At 41.6% G+C, this 21,175-nt stretch overlaps 1 protein-coding gene across 3 annotated transcripts in view; it reads right to left on the bottom strand.

Annotated features, from left to right (window-relative positions):
- Positions 1–21,175, bottom strand: part of slc49a4 (solute carrier family 49 member 4) — a 130,260-nt gene that overhangs the window by 80,330 nt on the left and 28,755 nt on the right. For all 3 annotated transcript variants that reach the window (XM_059967678.1, XM_059967680.1, XM_059967679.1), the window contains exon 2: positions 8,182–8,275. In XM_059967678.1, coding sequence (XP_059823661.1) covers positions 8,182–8,275 — 94 coding nt within the window. The remainder of the gene's footprint in view (positions 1–8,181; positions 8,276–21,175) is intronic.

Below are 21,175 nucleotides of genomic sequence, written 5' to 3' on the forward strand. Positions count from 1 at the left end.
GGGGTTATGTGGCGACCCACTTCCCAGCGCACTCGAACCGGCTAACAAAGTGGTGCGCGTCGGCATTGAGGCCAGTCCCAAAGAGGGCGCCAAGCCTGCTTCGCCAGCAAGGGGAAAAACCCGCACGCGGGACGGGACTGAGAATATGCACCCCCTACAGCATTCCTGCCCAGGAAGGTCGGGAACAGGAAGGCTTTAAAGTGAGGCCGCGAAGTTTGAATAAACCTCTTTTGCAACTGCAGCTCACCGACTACGTGTCGTTATTTCAGCACTGTGTGTAGCACACTGCTACAATACTTCAATTATATACTGGTAAGTCCACATATGGAATGCCATGTATAGCATTTAAGGAAGGTTGAGAATATAATGGAAGCAGTTTGGAGAATGTTTACTACATTAATAACTAATAGATAGGTAGTCTCATGGGAAAAGATTAGACAGGCTTGATTTGTATCTGCTGGTGTTCAGAAGAATAAGAGGACTTGACGCAAAGGCACACCATTTGAAATTTGAAGAGATTTGGTAAGTCACCAAAGACAGGCAATTTTCTACAGGTGTACCATGGAGAGCATTCTGATTGGTTACATCATCACCTGGTATGGAGGCTCCAATGCACTGGGATGAAAGAGGTTGCAGAGGGTTGTTGACTTAGCCAGCTCTATCAAGGACATCCTCCAAAGGTAATGATGCCTCAAGGAGGTGGCATCCATCATTAAGGACCCTCATTATTTGGGACAGACCCTCTCCTCAGAAATACCACCAAGGAGGAGGTAAAGGAGCCTGAGGAACCACGCGCAACATTTTAAGGAGCAGCTTCTTCCCCTCTGCCATGAGATTTCTGAACAGTCCATGAACCTGTGAAAAGTACCTCACTATTACGCTTTTGCACTATTTATTTATTTTACTTTTTATTGTAACTTAGTCATTTTTTTGAATTGCACTGAACTGCTGCCACAAGAACAACTTCGACATATGTGAGTGATAACCTGATTCTGATTGGGACACGAGAGATCCTGAAGTGACTCAAAAGGGTGGAACTGGTGGAAGATCAGAATCAGAATCTGGTTTATTATCACCGGCATGTGACATGAACTTTGTTAATATAGCAGTAGCAGTTCAAAGCAATACACGGAATATCAAAGAAAAAACTAAATAAAATAATAACAATAAAATAAATCAATTACAGTATACGCATATTGAATAGATTAAAAATCATCAAAAATCAAATATATATTAAAAAAGTGAGGTAGTATTCAAGGGTTCAATTTCCATTCAGGAATCGGATGGCAGAGGAGAGAAAGTTGCACCTGTACTGCTGAGTATGTGCCTTCAGGCATCAGTACCTCCTACCTGATGGTAACAGTGAGAAAAGGGCATGCCCTGGGTGCTGGAGGTCCTTAATAATGGACACTATCTTTCTGAGACACAGCTCCTTGAAGATTACCTGGATGAAGAAGTGGAGGTAAACACAAAGTACACTGCAGATGCTGTGATCAAATCAACACGTACAAACAAGCTGGATGAACTCAGCAGGTCTGGCGGCATCCGTTCAAATGAGCAGTCAACGTTTTGGGCCGAGACTGAAGGAGGGAGCAGGGGCCCCATAAAGACGGTGGAGGGGAGGGGGAAGGTGCAGGTGAAAAATCAGAGGAAAGATCAAGGGGTGGGGGATAGGCAGGAGAGGTGAAGGAGGAATGTAAGGGGAAAGCAGTATGGGTAGTAGAAGGTGGCAGAATCATGAGAGGTGATAGGCAGTTAGAAGAGGAGGCAGAGTGAAAGTGGGATGGAGGAAGGGAGAGGGATGGAATTACCAGAAGTTGGAGAATTTGATGTTCATACCAAGGGGCTCCCAGGATGAGGCTTTCTGTTCCAGGACATCTCAAATGTCCTCTTTCTTTTAGAATCGTGGTTTCCCTTCTGCCAACATCAATGATGCCCTCACCCACATTTCCTCCATTTCCCGCACTTCAGCCCTCACCCCATCCTCGCGTCACCACAACAGGGACCGTGTTCCCCTTGTCCTCACTTACCACCCCACCAACCTCCTGATCCAGCATATTATCCTCCGCAACTTCTGCCACCTTCAACAGGACCCCACCACTAAGCACATCTTTCCCTCTCCACCCCTCTCTGCTTTCCGCAGGGATCGTTCCCTCCACGACTGCCTGGTCCACACGGCCCTCCTCACAGATCCCCCAGCTGGTACTTATCCCTGCAAGTGTAAGTGCTACACCTGTCCCTACACCTCCTCTCTTACCACCATTCAGGGCTCCAAACAATCCTTCCAGGTGAGGCAACACTACACTTGTGAATCTATTGGGGTAATCTATTGCATCTGGTGCTCCCTGTGCAGACTCCTCTACATCGGCGAGACCCGATGCAGATTGGGGGAACCGCTTCATCGAGCACCTCCGCTCTATCCACCACAACAGACAGGATCTCCCGGTTGCCACCCACTTCAAATCTCCTTCACATTCCCATTCAGATATGTCCTTACCTGGCCTCCTCTACTGCCATAATGAGGCCAAACTCGGGTTGGAGGAGCAACACCTCATATACCGTCTGTGTAGTCTCCAGCCTCTTGGTATGAACATTGAATTCTCCAACTTCTGATAATTCCATCCCTCTCCCTTCCCCCATCCCACTTACATTCTGCCTCTTCTTCTAACTGCCTATCACCTCTCATGATTCTGCCTTCTTCTACTACCCATAGTGCTTTCTCCTTACATTCTTTCTTCACCTCTCCTGCTTATCCCCCCTGCTTCCCCTCCCCCACCCCTTGATCTTTCATCTGATTGGTTTTTCACCTGCACTTTCCCCCTCCCCCCAATGTCTTCATGGGGCTCCTGCTCACTTGACTGGATGCTGCCCGACCTGCTGAGTTCATCCAGCTTGTTTGTACATGTTGAAGTGGAGGGATGGGTTAGTAAATTTGCTGATAACACAAAGGTTGGGGGTGTTGTGGATAGTGTAGAGGGCTGTCAGAGGTTACAACAGGACATCGAGAGAATGCTAGGCTGTGAAGTGGCAGATGGTATTCAACCCAGATAAGTGTGAGGTGGTTCATTTTAGTAGGTCAAATATAATGTCAGAATAAAGTATTAATGTTAAGACTCTTGACAGTGTGGAGGATCAGAGGGAGCTTGGGGTCTGAGTCCATAGGACACTCAAAGCTGCTGCACAGGTTGATTCTGTGGTTAACAAAGCATACGATGCATTGGCTTTCATCAATCGTGGGATCGAGTTTAGGAGCCAAGAGGTAATGTTACAGCTATATAGGACCCTGGTCAGACCCCATTTGGAGTACTGTGCTCAGTTCTGATCACCTCACTACAGGAAGGATGTGAAAACTATAGAAAGGGTGCAGAGGAGATTTTCAATGATGTTGCCTGGATTGGGAAGCATACCTTATGAGAATAGGTTGAGTGAACTCGACCTTTTCTCCTTTTGGAGCAGCAGAGGATGAGAGGTGACCTGATAGAGGTGCACAAGAGGATTAGAGGCATTGATTATGCAGATAGTCAGATGCTTTTTCCCAGGGCTGAAATGGCTAACACGAGAGGACACAGTTTTAAGGTGCTTGGAAGTAGGTACAGAGGGGATATCACGGGTAAGTTTTTTTTAAAAAAACGCAGAGTGATGAGTGCGTGGAATGGGCTGCTGGAGATGGTGGTGGAGGCAGATACAATAGGGTCTTTTAAGAGACTCCTGGATAGGTACATGGAGCTTAGAAAAATAGAGGGCTAATAGAGGAAATTCACTCTAGTGAATTTCTAGGGTAAGTACATGTTCAGCACAGCATTGTGGGCTGAAGGGCCTGTATTGTGCTGTAGGTTTTCTATGTTTCTACGTCCTGGGTACTTTGTAGGCTGGTACCAAAGATGGAGCCAACTAAATTTACAACCCTCTGCAGCTTCCTTTGGCCCTGTGCAGTAGCCCCTCCATACCAGACAGTGAAGCAGCCTGTCAGACTGCTCTACATGGTATATCTACAGAAGTTTTTGCATGTATTTGTTGACATACCAAATCTCTTCAGACTCTTAATGAAGTATAACCACTGTCTTGCCTTCTTTATAACTGTATCGATGTGTTGGGACCAGGTGAGATCCTCAGAGATCTTTCCTCTTGTGGTTGAATATAAAATTCAGACCACTGGACCCCCTAAGCTGCTTGGGTGCGTGGCCATGCAGTAACTGAAATGCTCCTGTGCTGCTAGCTGTTGTTACCACACAGCTGAAATTTTCTTTTATGTAATGTTAATACAAAATGCTGCGCAGTTTTCAGTCCATGTAAAGATTTCCTACTCAGAGCAATGGTTGGTCTGTACAGCTGTTAAAAAAGAACAGAAAAGAATTAGGGAATGTTGATTAGGACTCACTGTTTAAAAAGAGAATGCCCATTTAAGAATATGATGCAGAAGCAGTTGTAGCAATCCGTCTATTCGACATCACCACTTCATCAAGTTCATGACTGATGTTCTACCTCAAGGGCATTTACCTGCACTAAAGCACATTCACCAATTCTCTTCATATCAGAAATCCATTGAGATCTGATTTGAAAGAACTCAAAGATTGCACCTCCACAGTCTCTCAGGGTAAAAGAAAATCCAAAGGTTCACCACATTGTGTGTGAAGAAATGTCTTCTCACATCAGGTCTAAATGGCCTATCCTTTATTCTGGGATCGTACCCAGGTTCCATATTCTTCAGCCTGAGGAAATGTTCTCCCAGCATCTTTCACGTTAAGTCTTGTCAGAAGTTTGTAAATTTAAAAGTAATCTGCTCACATTTTTTGAGACTCTAAATAATAAAGGATTCAACCTTAGGTTTATTCAAACAGTTCAATAAAGCTAGTTCAATCTTGCCTTATACAGTAAATCTTTTATCCAAGGAACCATGCTATTGAATCTTTACTGTACTCTGTCCATGGCAAGCATATAACATTTCAGAAGGACAACTAAAATTGCACACAATACACCAGGCTAAGACAGAGGTGAGGCAATTATTTCCCTTTGACATCTATACTCACGTCATTCTACAGACATGCAGTAGAGAATGTCCTAAGAAGCTGTTTAACTGCATGGTACATTAATCATACTGCGACAGACAGGAAGGCTCTACAGAGGATGTTAAAACTGCCCAGTGCAGCAACAGCAGCAGCCTACCCGCCATCAAGGACTTCTTCCCCCAAGCTATCAGACTCCTCAATACCCGAAGCCTGGACTGACACCTTGCCCTATTGTCCTGTTCATTATTTATTACAATGCCTGCGCTGTTTTTGTGCACTTTATATAGTCCTGTGTCTAGTGTAGCTTTCCCTGTTTTTTTTAAACGTAGATCAGTCTAGTTTTTGTACTGTGTCATGTAACACCATGGTCCTGAAAAACATTGTCTCATTTTTACTATCTACTGTACCAGCAGTCATGGTCGAAAAGACAGTAAAAGTGACTTGACATGACTTGGACTACAGAAGGTGCCAGAGAAAAGCCATAAACATCATGAAGGATCCCACCCATCCTGCTCATTGAACTGTTTGGCCTCACCCACATCAGGCAAGAGGCTACATTATATTCCATCTGCCACTTCTTTACACATTCTCCTAATGTCTTAAATCCTTCTGCAACACTCTACTTCCTCAACACTACCTGCCCCTCCATCTACCTCTGTATCATCTGCAAATTGGCCAGAAAGCCATTGATTCTGTTATGCAAATTACTGACATACAACATAAACAGAAACCATCCCAACACCTACTCCTACGTAACACCACTAGTCACCCGCAGCCAACCAAAAAAGGCCCCCTTTATTCCCAATCTCTGGCTGACTGGCAGAAAACAATCTTCTATCCATGCTAGTATGTTTCACAAACAATGCTGCTAATAAAGACAAATACTATCTTCAATCCTGAACCTTTTCTTCAAAGGATGTCCCCTCTATTCTATGGCCGTGTCCTCTGGACAAACTCTACTATCATAGGAAACAACCTCTCCATATTCCCTCTACATTCAATAGATTTCAATGAGGTCACCCCTCATTCTTCTGAACTGTAGTGAGTACAGGACCACAGCCATCGAACACTCTTCATTTGACTAGCCATTCAATCCTGGAATCATTTTTGTGAACCTCTTTTGAACCCTCTCCCGTTTCAGCATGTCCTTTCTAGGATAAGGGCCCAAAACTGCTCATAATACTCCAAGTGAGGCCTCACCAGTGTTTTATAAAGTCTCAACATTACATCCTTGCTTTTATATTCTAGTCCTCTTGAAATGAATACTATCCACAAATAAACCTGCAAATTAATCTTTACGGAATCCTGAACAAGGATTCCCAAGTCCCTTCTGCACCCATTTTTTAATAAAATTTCTCTCCATTTAGGAAATAGTCAACCCTTTCACTTCTTCTATAAAAGTTCATGACCATATACTTGCCAACACTGTATTCCATCTGCTATTTCTTTGCCCATTCTCCCAATCTGTCCAAGTTCTTCTGTAGCCTACTTCCTCAAAACTACCTGTCCCTCCACCTATCTTCATATTGTCTGCAAATTTTACAGCAAAGTCATCAATTCCATCATCCAAATCACTGACATAAAAAGAATTGTTCTCAACACAGACCCCCATGGAATAGCACTATTCACCATCAGCCAACCAGAAAAGGCTCTCTTTACTCCCTCTCTTTGCCCCTTGCCAACTAGCCACTGATTTATCCATGATAGAATCTTTCCTGTAATACCATGGGCTTGTAGCTAGTTAAGCCGCCTCATGTGTGGCACCTTGTTGAATGCCTTTTGAAAATCCAGATACACAACATCAACTGATTCTCCTTTGTCTATCCTACTTGTTATTTCTTCAAAGAATTCCAACAGATTTGTCAGGCAAGATTTTCCTTTGAGAAAAACATGTTGACTACAGCCTGTATTATCATGTACCTCCAAGTACCCTGAGATCTCATCCTTAACAATCAAAACTCCAAGATCTTCCAAACACTGAGGGCAGACTAACTGCCCTATTTTCCCTTTCTTCTACCTCTCTCTCTTCTTGAAGAGTGGAGTGACATTTGCAATTTTCCAGTCGTCCATAGTGATTCTTAAAAGATGATTATGGATGCTTCCACGTTCTCTTCAGTCACCTCTTTCAGAACTCTGGGGTGTATCCCTAACTGTACTCAAGAACACAGAGGTAAAGGCATTTACAGCTGCTGCAGTGCATCTGATAAACATCCTCTGCAGTGTATTTGAAATGGGAGCTCCAGGATCCAGACTCAGCAACAATGAACAAGGTTCATACAATATATTAACCTCAGAAATAATATTTCTTGAATGTTGAACAGATCTTATTGTCAAATGCACTACAGTCAGCATTTTCTAGATTCTCCCAAGTGGTTACCACAGAAGGATGTGCACGATAGTTAACTTCAATTCAATAAAAACTATTAGAAAACGTAACTGATAGAATCATTAGGCAAGCCATAAAATAAATCATGTTTGTACTAAAGAACTGTATAATCTTGAAAGGATATAATTTAATACTAAAACCTTTAATGAATGTCAAAAAGAATAACACAATTATAGTTTTGCTTTATACTACAAATGTGCTTTCCCTATATACTTACATATATTCATTCAGATTAAATATAAACCAAAACTTGTGTACTCGGGTTGGTGAAGATAAAAGAAATATTATTGCCTTTGTTTAAAGTAAAGGTCAAAAAAATTACACAAAGCAAATATCAAGCTACAGTGCTTTTTAATATACAGATTTTATCATTCTTGTTCAACTGTTTGGAGCTATAATTAGGTTTCAAAATCATTTAGTTAAAGTATGAACTCTTGGCACTCAGCTAAAAGGTTTGCTTGTTCTGCTGTATTTGTTAAAAGTCAAATTTGAACCACATCAGAAGAAATAGAAAAACATGTTTTGCATTCCAATTAATTTTAAATCCCATTTTGTTAACTTATATCTCTTGGAAATTACTAAATAATTTTGCTTTCATCTTGTGATGTTAATTTTGAAGACTGCAACTTCTAAGCCGCAGAATTACAGTGCAAATGCTGCTATTGCACTGTATCACAGTATTTCACAGCATCACGTGATTATAGGTGCATTCTAATTTGTCGTAGTTAGTTACAGAATGCAAACAAAGTATCTCACTTTAAACAATTAGCCACTAGAGCATCAACTTACCATCTTTTGATTAATTGATTATTCATGGGAATACATCTCAGCAAGGTGCCAAGCATCATTAGCAAGGCAGTGAGAACCACAGTTAGCCTCAGACCTGTGAAGAAAGAAAAATTTAAAATCAAATACGAATGCAACAAAAACCATTGAAAAATAGAGCACACTTGCATAGTAACAGCAGAAGGAAATTTCAAATAAAGTATCTCCATTTTCCCACACATCCTCTCAATGGTCATAACAAACAAGATGGTGATGATGGACAAGCTATTAGATGTAATTTGATTATTCATGTTATAAATAGAGAAATACAATTCTAATTCACTCTTTTTAGATATTACAGTGTATTGTACCAAAAAATATGGTAACTTAAAATGTGAACTTGAGTGCCAGAGCATCAGAAGGCAATATGGTGCACATTTTCCAGGTGAGTTAGATTATGGACCATTTCTTAATGGTGTGTTACCAGATTGTCTCAGTTTTATGGTACAAGGAAGTTTCAGAGTACAAGCTTCTCCCCGGCATCCGAAGGTAGAGTGTTCCAATGAAACCGTTTGTAATCCGAAATGTCATAAATCAAAGAAGCAATTACCATTAATTTATATAGGAAAAATTTCTGAGCGTTCCCAGACCCAAAAAAAACCAAATTAAAGCAAATAACACATAAAACCTAAAATAACAATAAACATATAGTAAAAGCAGGAATGATATGATAAATATACATTCTATATAAAGTAGAAATATTGTAGGTATAGTGTAGTTTCACTTATCAATCTCGGGAAGACTGCTAGCCAAAATCGATTTGGAGGAAAAAAAATCGGCACGTACACACGTACGTACGCAGATGCACACGCACGTACATGCATGCGCAAACAACTGCCCACACAAGGCTTCACGGTCATTGTAGTCTTTCTTGGGGTAAACACACTTATAAAGTGGGCGTCTTTTTTCTCGTAAAAGCGAAAATCTCTTTGGTTAGCAAAAACAGGTACTAATGTAGGTCTTTCGTAACAGCGAGTTGTCATAAAACGAACATTCGAAAAGCAGGGGTCACCTGTATGTGATAAGGAATGAATGAGCACTGAGCAAAGTACCACATGAGCAGCTTGGAAATTATATCTACAGTGCCTAGTGTTCCTATTCCCCACACCTTCATGTCCACTTCTTCTCTTAACTGCTCAGAAAAGTCTATATATAAAGAAAATGGGAGGAATTCAACATAAAGAAATAGTGGATGGTTCAACATTTACTAAATGATTTCAAGTGAAAGGGATCACCAGATTTGGAACCAGTAAAGATAAACCATGCTTCATGATTATCATGCCAACCTTACACATTTTGCATCCAGATATCACCAGCTGCTGCCGATCAGCTGACTGGAATCAACAGGCTGCCATTACCCTGAGCAGGTGTCACTAAATCATCCAGGTCTAGAATTTTTAATGGGAAAAGTGGGTGCCTGCAGTGGCTGAGGCTGTTGGCAGCCAAATCCATCCTGGAATTCAACAGGAGGTGGAAAACAGAAGATCCACAAGCTGTGCAGACACCCAGAGGCAAGAAAAGAAAATTAACAGAGCCATGGAGATTATTGTTATAAATCAAGCTTCAAGGTCTTAACCATAAGTTTGATAGTTTTGCAAAAACCTTCAAGGTCAAGTTTTTGCACTTCCATCATTTTTAAATAATAAAGCAGGATATTTTAGCAGGTTTGCAAGCACCGTTTTTGTCACATACTGCTTTAACTATTCAGCTGATATCTCAGTCAAATTTACATTGGTAGGGAAAGGAAAAATGGAAGACCAACTCAGTAATTTCATTGTGAAATGTTAAACTGTGGGAGAGACCAATATGAAAATGGTTATTTGGAAAGAAAAGAGAAAGGTGGCATCCATCGTTCAGGACCCCAGCAGAGAGGAAGTACAGGAGCCCTTAGAGACTCGCTCAACATTTTAGGAATAGCTTATTCCCCACCACTGTTAGATGTATGGACAATGAACCAACCTATAAACACTGTATCAGTATTATTGCTTTCTTTTTGCACTATTTTTAAATACTTTTTCCTAAATCATAATCAGATTTACTATCACTGACATGTTGTGAAATCTGTTGTTTGCATCAAATAGATAAATAAACTACAAATTACACCCACACACACATGCACAATCACCCATACACACACCCCACATTTTATACAGACACCATCATACACACACAGTTAATTGGTTACTTCAGCTTAATTGGGACAACATAGTTAATTGGGGCAGCCACTTAATTGGGACAAATCTTAAAGAACTCTCAAATCTCCCCTTAATCTTCTATGTTCCAGGGAATAAAGTTCTAACTATTCAATCTTTCCTTATAAATCAGGTCTTCCAGCCCTTGCAACATCCTTGCAAACTTTCTTTGAGCTCTTTCAACCTTATGAACATCTTTGCTGGAGATAGGTGACCAAAACTGCACCCATACACCAAATCAGGATTCACCAATGTCTTATAGAACTTCAATATAACATCCCAACTCCTGTATTCAATACTATGATCTATGAAGGCCAATGAGCCTGTAGTGGTTATCTGAACACAAGCCATTAACTACTGAGAGGCTAAGCCAGGATACAAGACACTGTATGATGTGCTTCCAAATAATGAATTTCCAAGCCAAAAAAGGCATTCCTTTGTTAGAAAACCAGCAAACTAAATAAGCAATAGCTTTCAAATGAGTTAATCACGACTGGAATATAGGTGATCAGTCAACTGTAAGTCACTTATAAGTGGCTAATACACTCCATTTCATTTCTAAAAGGGTTTATCTAACGAATTTAATATTAAACACACAGCGCATATTTTCCTCACATGAATATAGAGATAAGTCACATAAGTCAATAGCATCATAAGTTTTTAAGTAATGCTTAGATATTAAACACACAGTGCATATTTTCCTCATATGAACAGATAAAATCATTGCAACACACCAACATCGCTGAATCAGTGGGAGCCCTGGGCTTGTTTCCCTGCAATAAGATGGTCCCATCGAGGGGTGATGGGAGACAGCGATACTCGAAGGGGGTTCATTATGTCCAGTCTATTCCGCAATTTAGTTTTCGTTGCACTCATTATAGAAAACCCCACTTTACAGAGATATGATGTTGCAAATGGAAGCAACATTTTCAGTGCTTTCATTGCTACCTCAGGACATTCAGCCTTGACTTTGATCCAGAATACCAGCAGAGATGTTATGTCAAACATACTTTTCAGCCCACCATCATTTACAAGCTCGAGGAGTTGATCTTCTTCCCGCGCTGACATGGATGATTCACCGGGGACATTCACAAATGTGTCACGGACCCATTCCTTTGCACGTCTTGGGTCATTTGCGGTTAGGAAATAACGCTTGAATTCTGTTGACAGCGAAGATAGGTGATCACGCACCAGCTGTGAGAAGGACGGTGCAGCCTCAGTCTCTCCCAAAATCCCATGGTGACTCATTAATCCATTCCAACAGCTGTGCTTCGATGTCCTCCCCTATGTGATCGATTTTGCTTGAAACTATGGTAGCTGAAAGAGAAACCTATGCCATCCTGTTAGCTGCAGCTTCTCCCAACAGTTCATGGCACATGTCCTTGGCAGCAGGCAGAATCAATTCTTCACCAACAGTGAAAGGCTTCTTAGCCTTAGCAATATGGCTAGCCACTAAGTAAGACGCTCTCAGAGCAGCAGCATTTGTGGAGGTGGTGGCTATCAGCACTTACTTCTGTCCCGCCTGCTCATGTTTTCTCTGCTCAAAAAAACTCAACGAGTTTGTCTTTAAGTGTAGGGTGCCGAAGCAGTTTTGAGGGCTTCATTACCTCATTAGACAGCTTGTCTCCACATATCACACACAGGGGGCTTGGAGCGTGCAAGTCTCTGGTCGCATTAAAGCCATATTTTGTGTACGAGACTCGTTGTACTTTCTGTTGAAGGAAACTTTCTTTTTTTTTGCGTCTCGGCCTCAGCTGTCCCTGCGTTATCATCATCGTTAGGCCTTTTATGTCCCCCACTACCTCTTCCAAAGAAACTCTTAAGCAATGTTTGTTTTTTTACTCATCGAGTAGTTGTAGGTTAATGCGATTCAGGAACAGCTTCTTCCCCCTGCCATCTGATTCCTAAATGGACATTGAACCCTTGGACACTACCTCACCTTTTAAAAAAATGTAGTATTTCTGTTTTTTTTGCATGTTTTTTAATCTATTCAATATACGTATACTGTATAAAGTATACTGAATAAGATTTATTTATTTTTTCCTTTTATATTATGTATTGCATTGAACTGCTGCTACCAAGTTAACAAATTTCACATCACATGCCCGTGATAATAAACCTGATTCTGATCCTACTAAAATAGGAAACATGAAATCTTCAAGACAAAACATCTTAAAACTTTATACAAATGTTCTTTCTTCTTCCAGTCAAGTCATGTCAGTCATGCAGGCAAGAAGTTACTCAGCACTGAGCCTAGTACAGGGTGATCTTTACACTACTCCCAGTCGTCAGCAAGTTAAAGTCATGAACCTTCTAGAGCTGTAGCTCCTCAAACCTCTTGTCTCCTGTACAGGACACATCTTGATAATAGGCCTGTCCAGAGAGCTGGCCTTGATCTTGATGCACACCTGCTGCACAAATCCTTTTCTGTCTGGAAAGACTTGAATGACTCTTCCCACAATCCAATGGTTTCGAGGCACTGTGCTGTCAACAAGGCACAATGTCTCCTGAGAGGAAATTGTGTTTTATACTAGACCTTTGCTGATATTCCTGTAACTGTGGTAAATACTCCTTGACCCACCATTTCCAAAACAAGTTTGACATGTACTGGATCGGCTTCCATCTACTATGAATATTAGTATCTTCCTTTTGGAACTTTCCTGGTGATAAGGATGGTGAGGTCTTAGAAGCAACAGATAGCTGGCTTTTATGCTTCCAAGACATTGGGATGGGAGGATGTTTTAATAATCAGATGATGGCTGATAATAGCCTCAACTTCAGAACTGTGTGGAAACCTTCTTCATTAAGATTCTGCATCTTCATAGTGTTTCGCACAGACCTGATCAATCTCTTCCATGTACCTCCATGATGTGAGCCAGCTGGGAGTTTAAAAATCTACTTAATTCCTTTTACAAGGATATCACTAATCGGTGAAGGCTTCCACTTCTCAATGTCTTCTCACAACTCAAGCTCAGCTCCAACAAAGATTATCACATTATGATAATATGGTTTGTTGTTGCGTGAATGAAGTCACTGGAAAAAATTACTGGTAGATTCAAAGTAGCTTGTTTATTCAACAAAACAAAGTACAGCCAGCATCATTACAGAGATACCTTTGGTTGAAAGGTCTCGCTGGCCCAGATCTATGGAGCAAATCTCAAGATTCGCTCCATACCACAAAATGAATTTTAATCAGCATTATCTGGACTGCGATTCACAGCTTTTAGGAATCCATTGTTCAGAGCTGCACTCCAAATTAAATCTACAATACATTTACTTGGTATTTTATGAGCTAAAAAAATAAAAGGACAATAACATATTTACAAAGTATAGACAGTGCTTTCTTTAAAACAAATTTCACACCTCCCTCTTCTTGCACACACACCATAGACATACAAGTGAATTTTAATCAGCATTCACTGCTTAGGAACCCATTGTTCAGATCTGCACTCCAAATTAAAATACACAAAACATTCAAAGGCAGAAGCCAAAGTCATTTGCTAAATGTAAATATCCTAAACCCAAAAATCACTCTAACATGGTTCACCAACCTGTCCTCGTCTTGCAATGAAGTGTCAAAGTTCATTAACAAAGGAATCTGTGTCTAAAGAAGATGCCACTTCAATGTGCTTAAGGAAGTAGCCCAAAAAATAGTGGATGCATTAGTGATAATTTTTCAAAACTCCTTAGATTCTGGATTAGTTCCTGAGGATTGGAGGGTGGCTAATGTAACCCCACTTTTTAAAAAAAAGGAGGGACAGAAAATCCAGGGAATTATAGACCGGTGAGTCTGACATCAGTGATGGGGAAAATACTAGAGTCGGTTATCAAAGATGTGATGACAGCACATTTGGAAAGAGGTGAAATCATCAGACAAAGTCAGCATGGATTTGTGAAAGGAAAATCATGTCTGACGAATCTTATAGAATTTTTTGAAGATGTAACTAGTAGAGTGGATAGGGGAGAGCCAGTGGATGTGGTATATTTAGATTTTCAAAAGGCTTTTTACAAGGTCCCACACAGGAGATTAGTGTGCAAACTTAAAGCACACGGTATTAGGGCTATGGTATTGATGTGGATAGAGAATTGGTTGGCAGACAGGAAGCAAAGAGTGGGAGTAAACGGGACCTTTTCAGAATGGCAGGCAGTGACTAGTGGGGTACCGCAAGGCTCAGTGCTGGGACCCCAGTTGTTTAAAACACATATTAATGATTTAGACGAGGGAATTCTCTGGAATTCTCAGCCACAGAGAATTCACACAGAATCTGTGGAATTCTCTGCCACAGGAAACAGTTGAGGCTGGTTCATTGGCTGTATTTAAGAGGAAGTTAGATATGTCCCTTGTGGCTAAAGGGATCGGGGGTATGGGGAGAAAGCAGGTACAGGGTTCTGAGTTGGATGATCAGCCGTGATCATACTGAATGGTGGTGCAGGCTCAAAGGGCTGAATGACCTACTCCTGCACCTATTTTCTATGTTTCTATGTGAACAGCTCGTATAGCTAGACAGGTAAATATGACTCCACACCTCTTCACCTCAGGTATAAAGAAGTCCACTCCTACAAATGTAAACAGATTCACCTGAAGTGACCCTGTCTGCACGCTGGAGCTACAGCAACTGTCGACAGACAACACACAAACAGGATTCTTTTTATAGCTATACTAGCACTGAGAATCCAGTATTTTGACACAACTTGGATTACACAAGGTTACGACTAGGTTACCACCTTTTGATGTACACGCATCAGAATCAGATCTGAGATATGAAGATCCTTTGCCAGTACAATAGGATGTTTAGGCTCTTCAGGCATGCCTGCCCTACTAAGCCATCCACCAACTCTCAAGCCAGTCTTCAAGCACTGGATTGAGCTTGAAAATATGGCTGGTCCTTTTCACACTTTCTCCCCTTTGCAAACTTTGAAATCTCTCTTTCGCAAACCCAAATGATCTCCATTTCAGCCTTTCTGAGCTCGCCCACTGAGAGACAATTTCAGCTGATCTGACCTTCTCCAAAGAGTACTCTTGCTGTTCTTCATCCAATTCGAACTGAACAACAGCAATGTTCACTTGCTTCCTCTTTCAACTAAGAAATAAGAGCAGGTTTGTAAATCTAAGAATCCAGACCACTATTATCCTCAAAAAGGCCCAAAACGAGAAGTAATGGATTATAAGTGTGACCATGTCCATCTCCCCTTCAAACTGAATGGCATTCACTCTTCTTGACTTCCAGATCATCTAGCAGAAATTCTCCAGAACAATCGGGATTCACAGGCCATTCACCTTCAGGCTGAAGATGTGAGGCCCTGACACCTAAGTTGTATTCTTCAGGAACTTTCACCTTCAACCCTCTGGAGGCCACATCCGCTGGGTTGCTTGAGTGTTTATGTACCTCCATTGAGACACTTGTGAGACTTTAAAAATTTCTGAAACTCTGTTTACAATGAAGATTCGAAACCTGGAAGTTTCATTCAGAGGTACTATCAGTCCAAAACAGAGTTTTGTGCATATGTCTTATAACATATAACAATCACAGCACGGAAACAGGCCATCTTGGCCCTCCTAGTCCGTGCCGAACTCTTAATCTCACCTAGTCCCACCTACCCGCACTCAGCCCATAACCCTCCACTCCTTTCCTGTCCATATACCTATCCAATTTTACCTTAAATGACACAACTGAACTGGCCTCTACTACTTCTACAGGAAGCTCATTCCACACAGCTATCACTCTCTGAGTAAAGAAATACCCCCTCGTGTTTCCCTTAAACTTCTGCCCCCTAACTCTCAAATCATGTCCTCTCGTTTGAATCTCCCCTACTCTCAATGAAAACAGCCTATTCACGTCAACTCTATCTATCCCTCTCAAAATTTTAAATACCTCGATCAAATCCCCCCTCAACCTTCTACGCTCCAATGAACAGAGACCTAACTTGTTCAACCTTTCTCTGTAACTAAAGTGCTGAAACCCAGGTAACATCCTAGTAAATCGTCTCTGCACTCTCTCTAATTTATTGATATCTTTCCTATAATACGGTGACCAGAATTGCACACAATATTCTAAATTTGGCCTTACCGATGCCTTGTACAATTTTAACATTACATTCCAACTTCTGTACTCAATGCTTTGATTTATAAAGGCCAGCGTTCCAAAAGCCTTCTTCACCACCCTATCTACATGAGACTCCACCTTCAGGGAACTATGCACTGTTATTCCTAGATCTCTCTGTTCCTCTGCATTCCTCAATGCCCTACCATTTACCCTGTATGTTCTATTTGGATTATTCCTGCCAAAATGTAGAACCTCACACTTCTCAACATTAAACTCCATCTGCCAATGTTCAGCTCATTCCGCAAACCGGCATAAATCTCCTGCAAGCTTTGAAAACCCACCTCATTATCCACAACACCTCCTACCTTAGTATCATCAGCATACTTACTAATCCAATTTACCACCCCATCATCCAGATCATTTATGTATATTACAAACAACACTGGGCCCAAAACAGATCCCTGAGGCACTCCGCTAGTCACCGGCCTCCATCCTGATAAACAATTATCCACCACTACTCTCTGGCATCTCCCATCTAGCCACTGTTGAATCCATTTTATTACTCCAGCATTAATACCTAACGACTGAACCTTCTTAACTAACCTTCCATGTGGAACTTTGTCAAAGGCTTTGCTGAAGTCTCCTTACACATTTGCTCTTCCAACTCACGCTCCCCATGAGGTGGCCTATAATACACTCCTATCAGTGTTACTACACCTTTCCCATTCCTCAATTCCACCCAAATAGCCTCCCTGGAGGAGCTCTCTAATCTATCCTTCCAAAGCACTGCCATAAGATTTTCTCGGACAAGCAATGCAACACCTCCTCCTCTGGCCCCTCCTACTTTATCACACCTGAAGCAACTAAATCCAGTAATATTTAGTTGCCAATCACACCCTTCCTGCAACCATGTTTCACTAATAGCTACATCATAATTCCAGGTATCAATCCACGCTTTAAGCTCATCCACTTTTCTTACAATGCTCCTAGCATTAAAATAGATACATTTAAGATACTCTCCACCCCCTCTTCTCTTTTCATCCCTAATAATACATTGAAATTTATTATCCTTTTCTTTCTTCTCCCCTACATCTTCGGGCTGAGCACATCCCTTCTCCATCACCTGCCTTTCCTCCCTCACACACTGTCTATTTACTTGCTCTACTGGTGAACTAACCTCCTCTCCCATGGTTTGCTCAAATTGATTCCCGCCCCACCCCCCATCTTTCTAGTTTAAAGTCTGCCCTGTAGCCCTAGCAAACCTCCCCGCTAGGATATTGGTCCCCCCAGGATTCAAGTGTAACCCGTCCTTCTTGAACAGGTCACGCCTGCCCCAGAAGAGGTCCCAATGATCCAGAAACTTGAATCCCTGCCCCCTGCTCCAATCCCACAGCCACACATTCATCCTCCACCTACTTCTATTCCTACTCTCACTGTCGCGTGGCACAGGCAGTAATCCCGAGATTACTACCTTCGCGGTCCTTCTTCTTAACTGCCTTCCTAACTCCCTATGCTCTCGTTTCAGGACCTCTTCCCCTTTCCTACCTATGTCATTGGTACCTACATGTACCACGACCTCTGGCTCCTCACCCTCCCACTTCAGGATATCTTGGACGCGATCAGAAACGTCCCGAACCCTGGCACCAGGGAGGCAAATTACCATCCGGGACTCCCAATCACCTCCACAGAACCGCCTGTCTGAACCCCTGACTATCGAGTCCCCTATTACTATGGTCCTCTTTCTTCTATCCCTACCCTTCTGAGCTACAGGGCTGTCCTCTGTGCCGGAAGCCCGGCCACTGTCACTTCCACCGGGAAGGCTGTCCCCCCCCAACAGTACTCAAACATGAGTACTTATTGTCAAGGGGTACAGCCACTCTTTCTTCCACTATGTGCTCCTAAGGCTTGCCACCGTGGCATCAAGGGATGGAAATTAACTCAAAAGAATGATAAAAGCACTGTGCACCTATAAGCATGTGATCCCTGGAGATCCCTCTGTTGAGGAATATTCCATTTGTGAACAGGCATACTTTCCTGCATATAGCTGTTAGGTTTTCACTATCTAAGTGAGCCATTTCCAATCCTGAAACAAAATATCTACTCATGATTTTCTCTTGACCCATGGAATACATGTACTTTTTTCTGTGAGGTTGAGCTTGTTCATGAGGCCTATTCTGGGTCCTTGATTTAGGAAAGCATAAGTAGCCACTGTCTTGTTACCCTTCTAAGATTTCACTTGGATTGTAACCATGGTAAATTCACAATCATGATGACCAGTCCCTGTAAGTAGATTAGATACCAGGGCACAACTCACTGCGTATCTGATTCTTTCATGGCTTGTTTTGATTCTGTACCCTTTTCGTTAGAGTGAATATAAAGTATGCTGGAATGCTTGCTACTGGACATCCTGCATGAAAGACACTTGTTGCAATCTTGGCTGATGTATCCTGTACACAAACAGCAAAAGCAGACATCATTTTCTTTGAGGAAGGCAACCTTCTCACTATAAGCTGCTTCTCTGGCGAGGGCATGAATCAAACGCATGTTGACTCTCACCGAATAGACAAGCACTTTTGGCTGACAAGACCATCTCTTCCATCAGTTCCAGGTTCAGTTTTAGCTTTACTTCTCCCAGTGGTCACAGTAGTGGCAAAGCTGCTTCTTTTACCCTTAGAATGATATTGTGACTTACTTTTGTTCACACTTTTGCGACTTACCAGTGATGGAGCATCCTGTATATTACCAAATGCCAGGTGTGTAACAATCTTTATTTGTCTTTCGATAAAATCAGTGAAAGTAATCTTATGGTTGTGCTTTTCTTGCAGTTTATAGATCGTTCTCCATTTATTCCTAAGCATACAGAGCAGTTTCTTTATGACAGCTGACCTATTAGTAGGCATGTCAAGCTCATACATGTACTGCACTTCTTCCATGCATTACAACAGCCTCCAAGAAAAAGACTGTTGTCTTTAAGAGCTTTCACATCTTCAGATTTGTTAGGTACCCAAGAAAGAGTCTTTTGCATGTAGGCATGTACAATTTTCTGTTCACTTCCAAAATGTTCCTGTGGTAAAGCCTGCACTTTTACATATCCTTTCTTAGGGTCAACATGCTGACAACTTTTGAAAAGTTCTCTAGGGTGACCTCTAGTGTACTGTTCAAGGAATTAGAGGTAGTCACTACAGCTGTCAGCTTAACCTTCAACATTGTTTTCAAAAGTTCTCTTAAATGTATGATACTGCAATGGATCCCTTGCGAAGATTTGAATCTCTCTTTTAGACAAAGAATGAAACGTGTTGCTGTTAAACTAATAAGGTTCTTATTTCATTTTGTTTCATCATAATATTAATAGTACTATTTTGACCTATAACAAGAGTGTTCCTTTGCTGCAAGTTAAAATCTTCATGAGCGCTTTGAGCTGTCGGATACAACAGAGTCAGATTGCCTCATTACTGTAGGCCAACAGTAAACATGCTGAACTACCTCTTGGGAGTCTTGTTCATGTTCTACAGACACTTGAGGAACAAATAAATCAGCATTAACATTGGAGGTTTTCGGCTTTCTTTGTGCCTTTTCAATATAGGAACTCACACCATAAGTCTGGCCTGCTAGAGCACATGAAGCCCTTAGCATATTAACTTTAGCTAGGTGTGCTGCAATTCCTTCCTTCGACTTAAGCAGTTCCTTTCTTTTCCGTAGCTGCTCCTTCCTTTTCCATAGATGCTACTCTTGCTCTTGCGGGGTTATGTTTGTCCTTCAATAATCGTTGACGTGCAATTAATGCAGCTAAATCTGCCTCTGTTTTAATGTGTGCAGGTGAGGTAGTAAACACAGAAGATTTTCATCCTGCAGCAGAGCTTCTAGCACTGAAAGCAGACACACTGTCATTCGGTTTCATGCCATCCTCAGGGTCACCTGCTCTATGCATAGTCAAAACGTGCCTTGGAATTTCAGAAACATTGTTTGATGGAAGGTGAGGCGCGTTCACTTGTTGCAATAACATGACCTTCAATAGAAGGTGTTTGGGTCAACCTTCATTTTGTATACTCTAAGAACGTACTGCAATAGAGTTAAATGTTTGAAAAACATTGGTTCTGTTTTTTTTTGTTCGGCCTCAGGAAGTAATGAAATTAGCATGGGATGTTGCTCAGCAACAGCTTCAAAGAACTGAGTCAAGTCCTCAAAACAAAATTCCACTTAAGGCATTTTTTAAAAAAATTCTCAATATCATTAATTGATGTGTTAAACCTTGAATTAACTTCCAGTTAATATGGTGCTACCGAACGTGTGACGGCTCTCTAGTAATTAAAAAGCTGAGAAATCAGACTGAAACATCAATAAAAATACCTTTTCTGAGTTTATGTGTGTTAAAATATCACTGCAAACAGTGGAGGGGTGAGTGACAGTAAGACAAGTTTTAAGGATGAGCCAAGATGATGCTTTGCAAAATCATTGCAGATGGAATTCCGATGTCCTTATAACTGGCCAGAGCACCGAGAGAAGTTGTCAGGGCCGAGCAGAGAAATTTCAGACCCCGTACTAGTGGCACGGGTGCAAAGTTAGACTGCTCCGGGAGCTGAGCTGATTTGAAGAGCTTGAGTGTGGCTTTGGGCTGAGAGGTGATATCTGGACCCAGAGCGACTTGCTGGGTGGTATGGTCTCGGCCCAGAGCCTCACGCTGCAGCCAGGTCCTAGTGCAAGGTACGATTTGTTGTTTTAGAC

Source organism: Hypanus sabinus, chromosome 4 (genome assembly GCF_030144855.1).
Source record: "Hypanus sabinus isolate sHypSab1 chromosome 4, sHypSab1.hap1, whole genome shotgun sequence".
Taxonomy (NCBI): domain Eukaryota; kingdom Metazoa; phylum Chordata; class Chondrichthyes; order Myliobatiformes; family Dasyatidae; genus Hypanus; species Hypanus sabinus.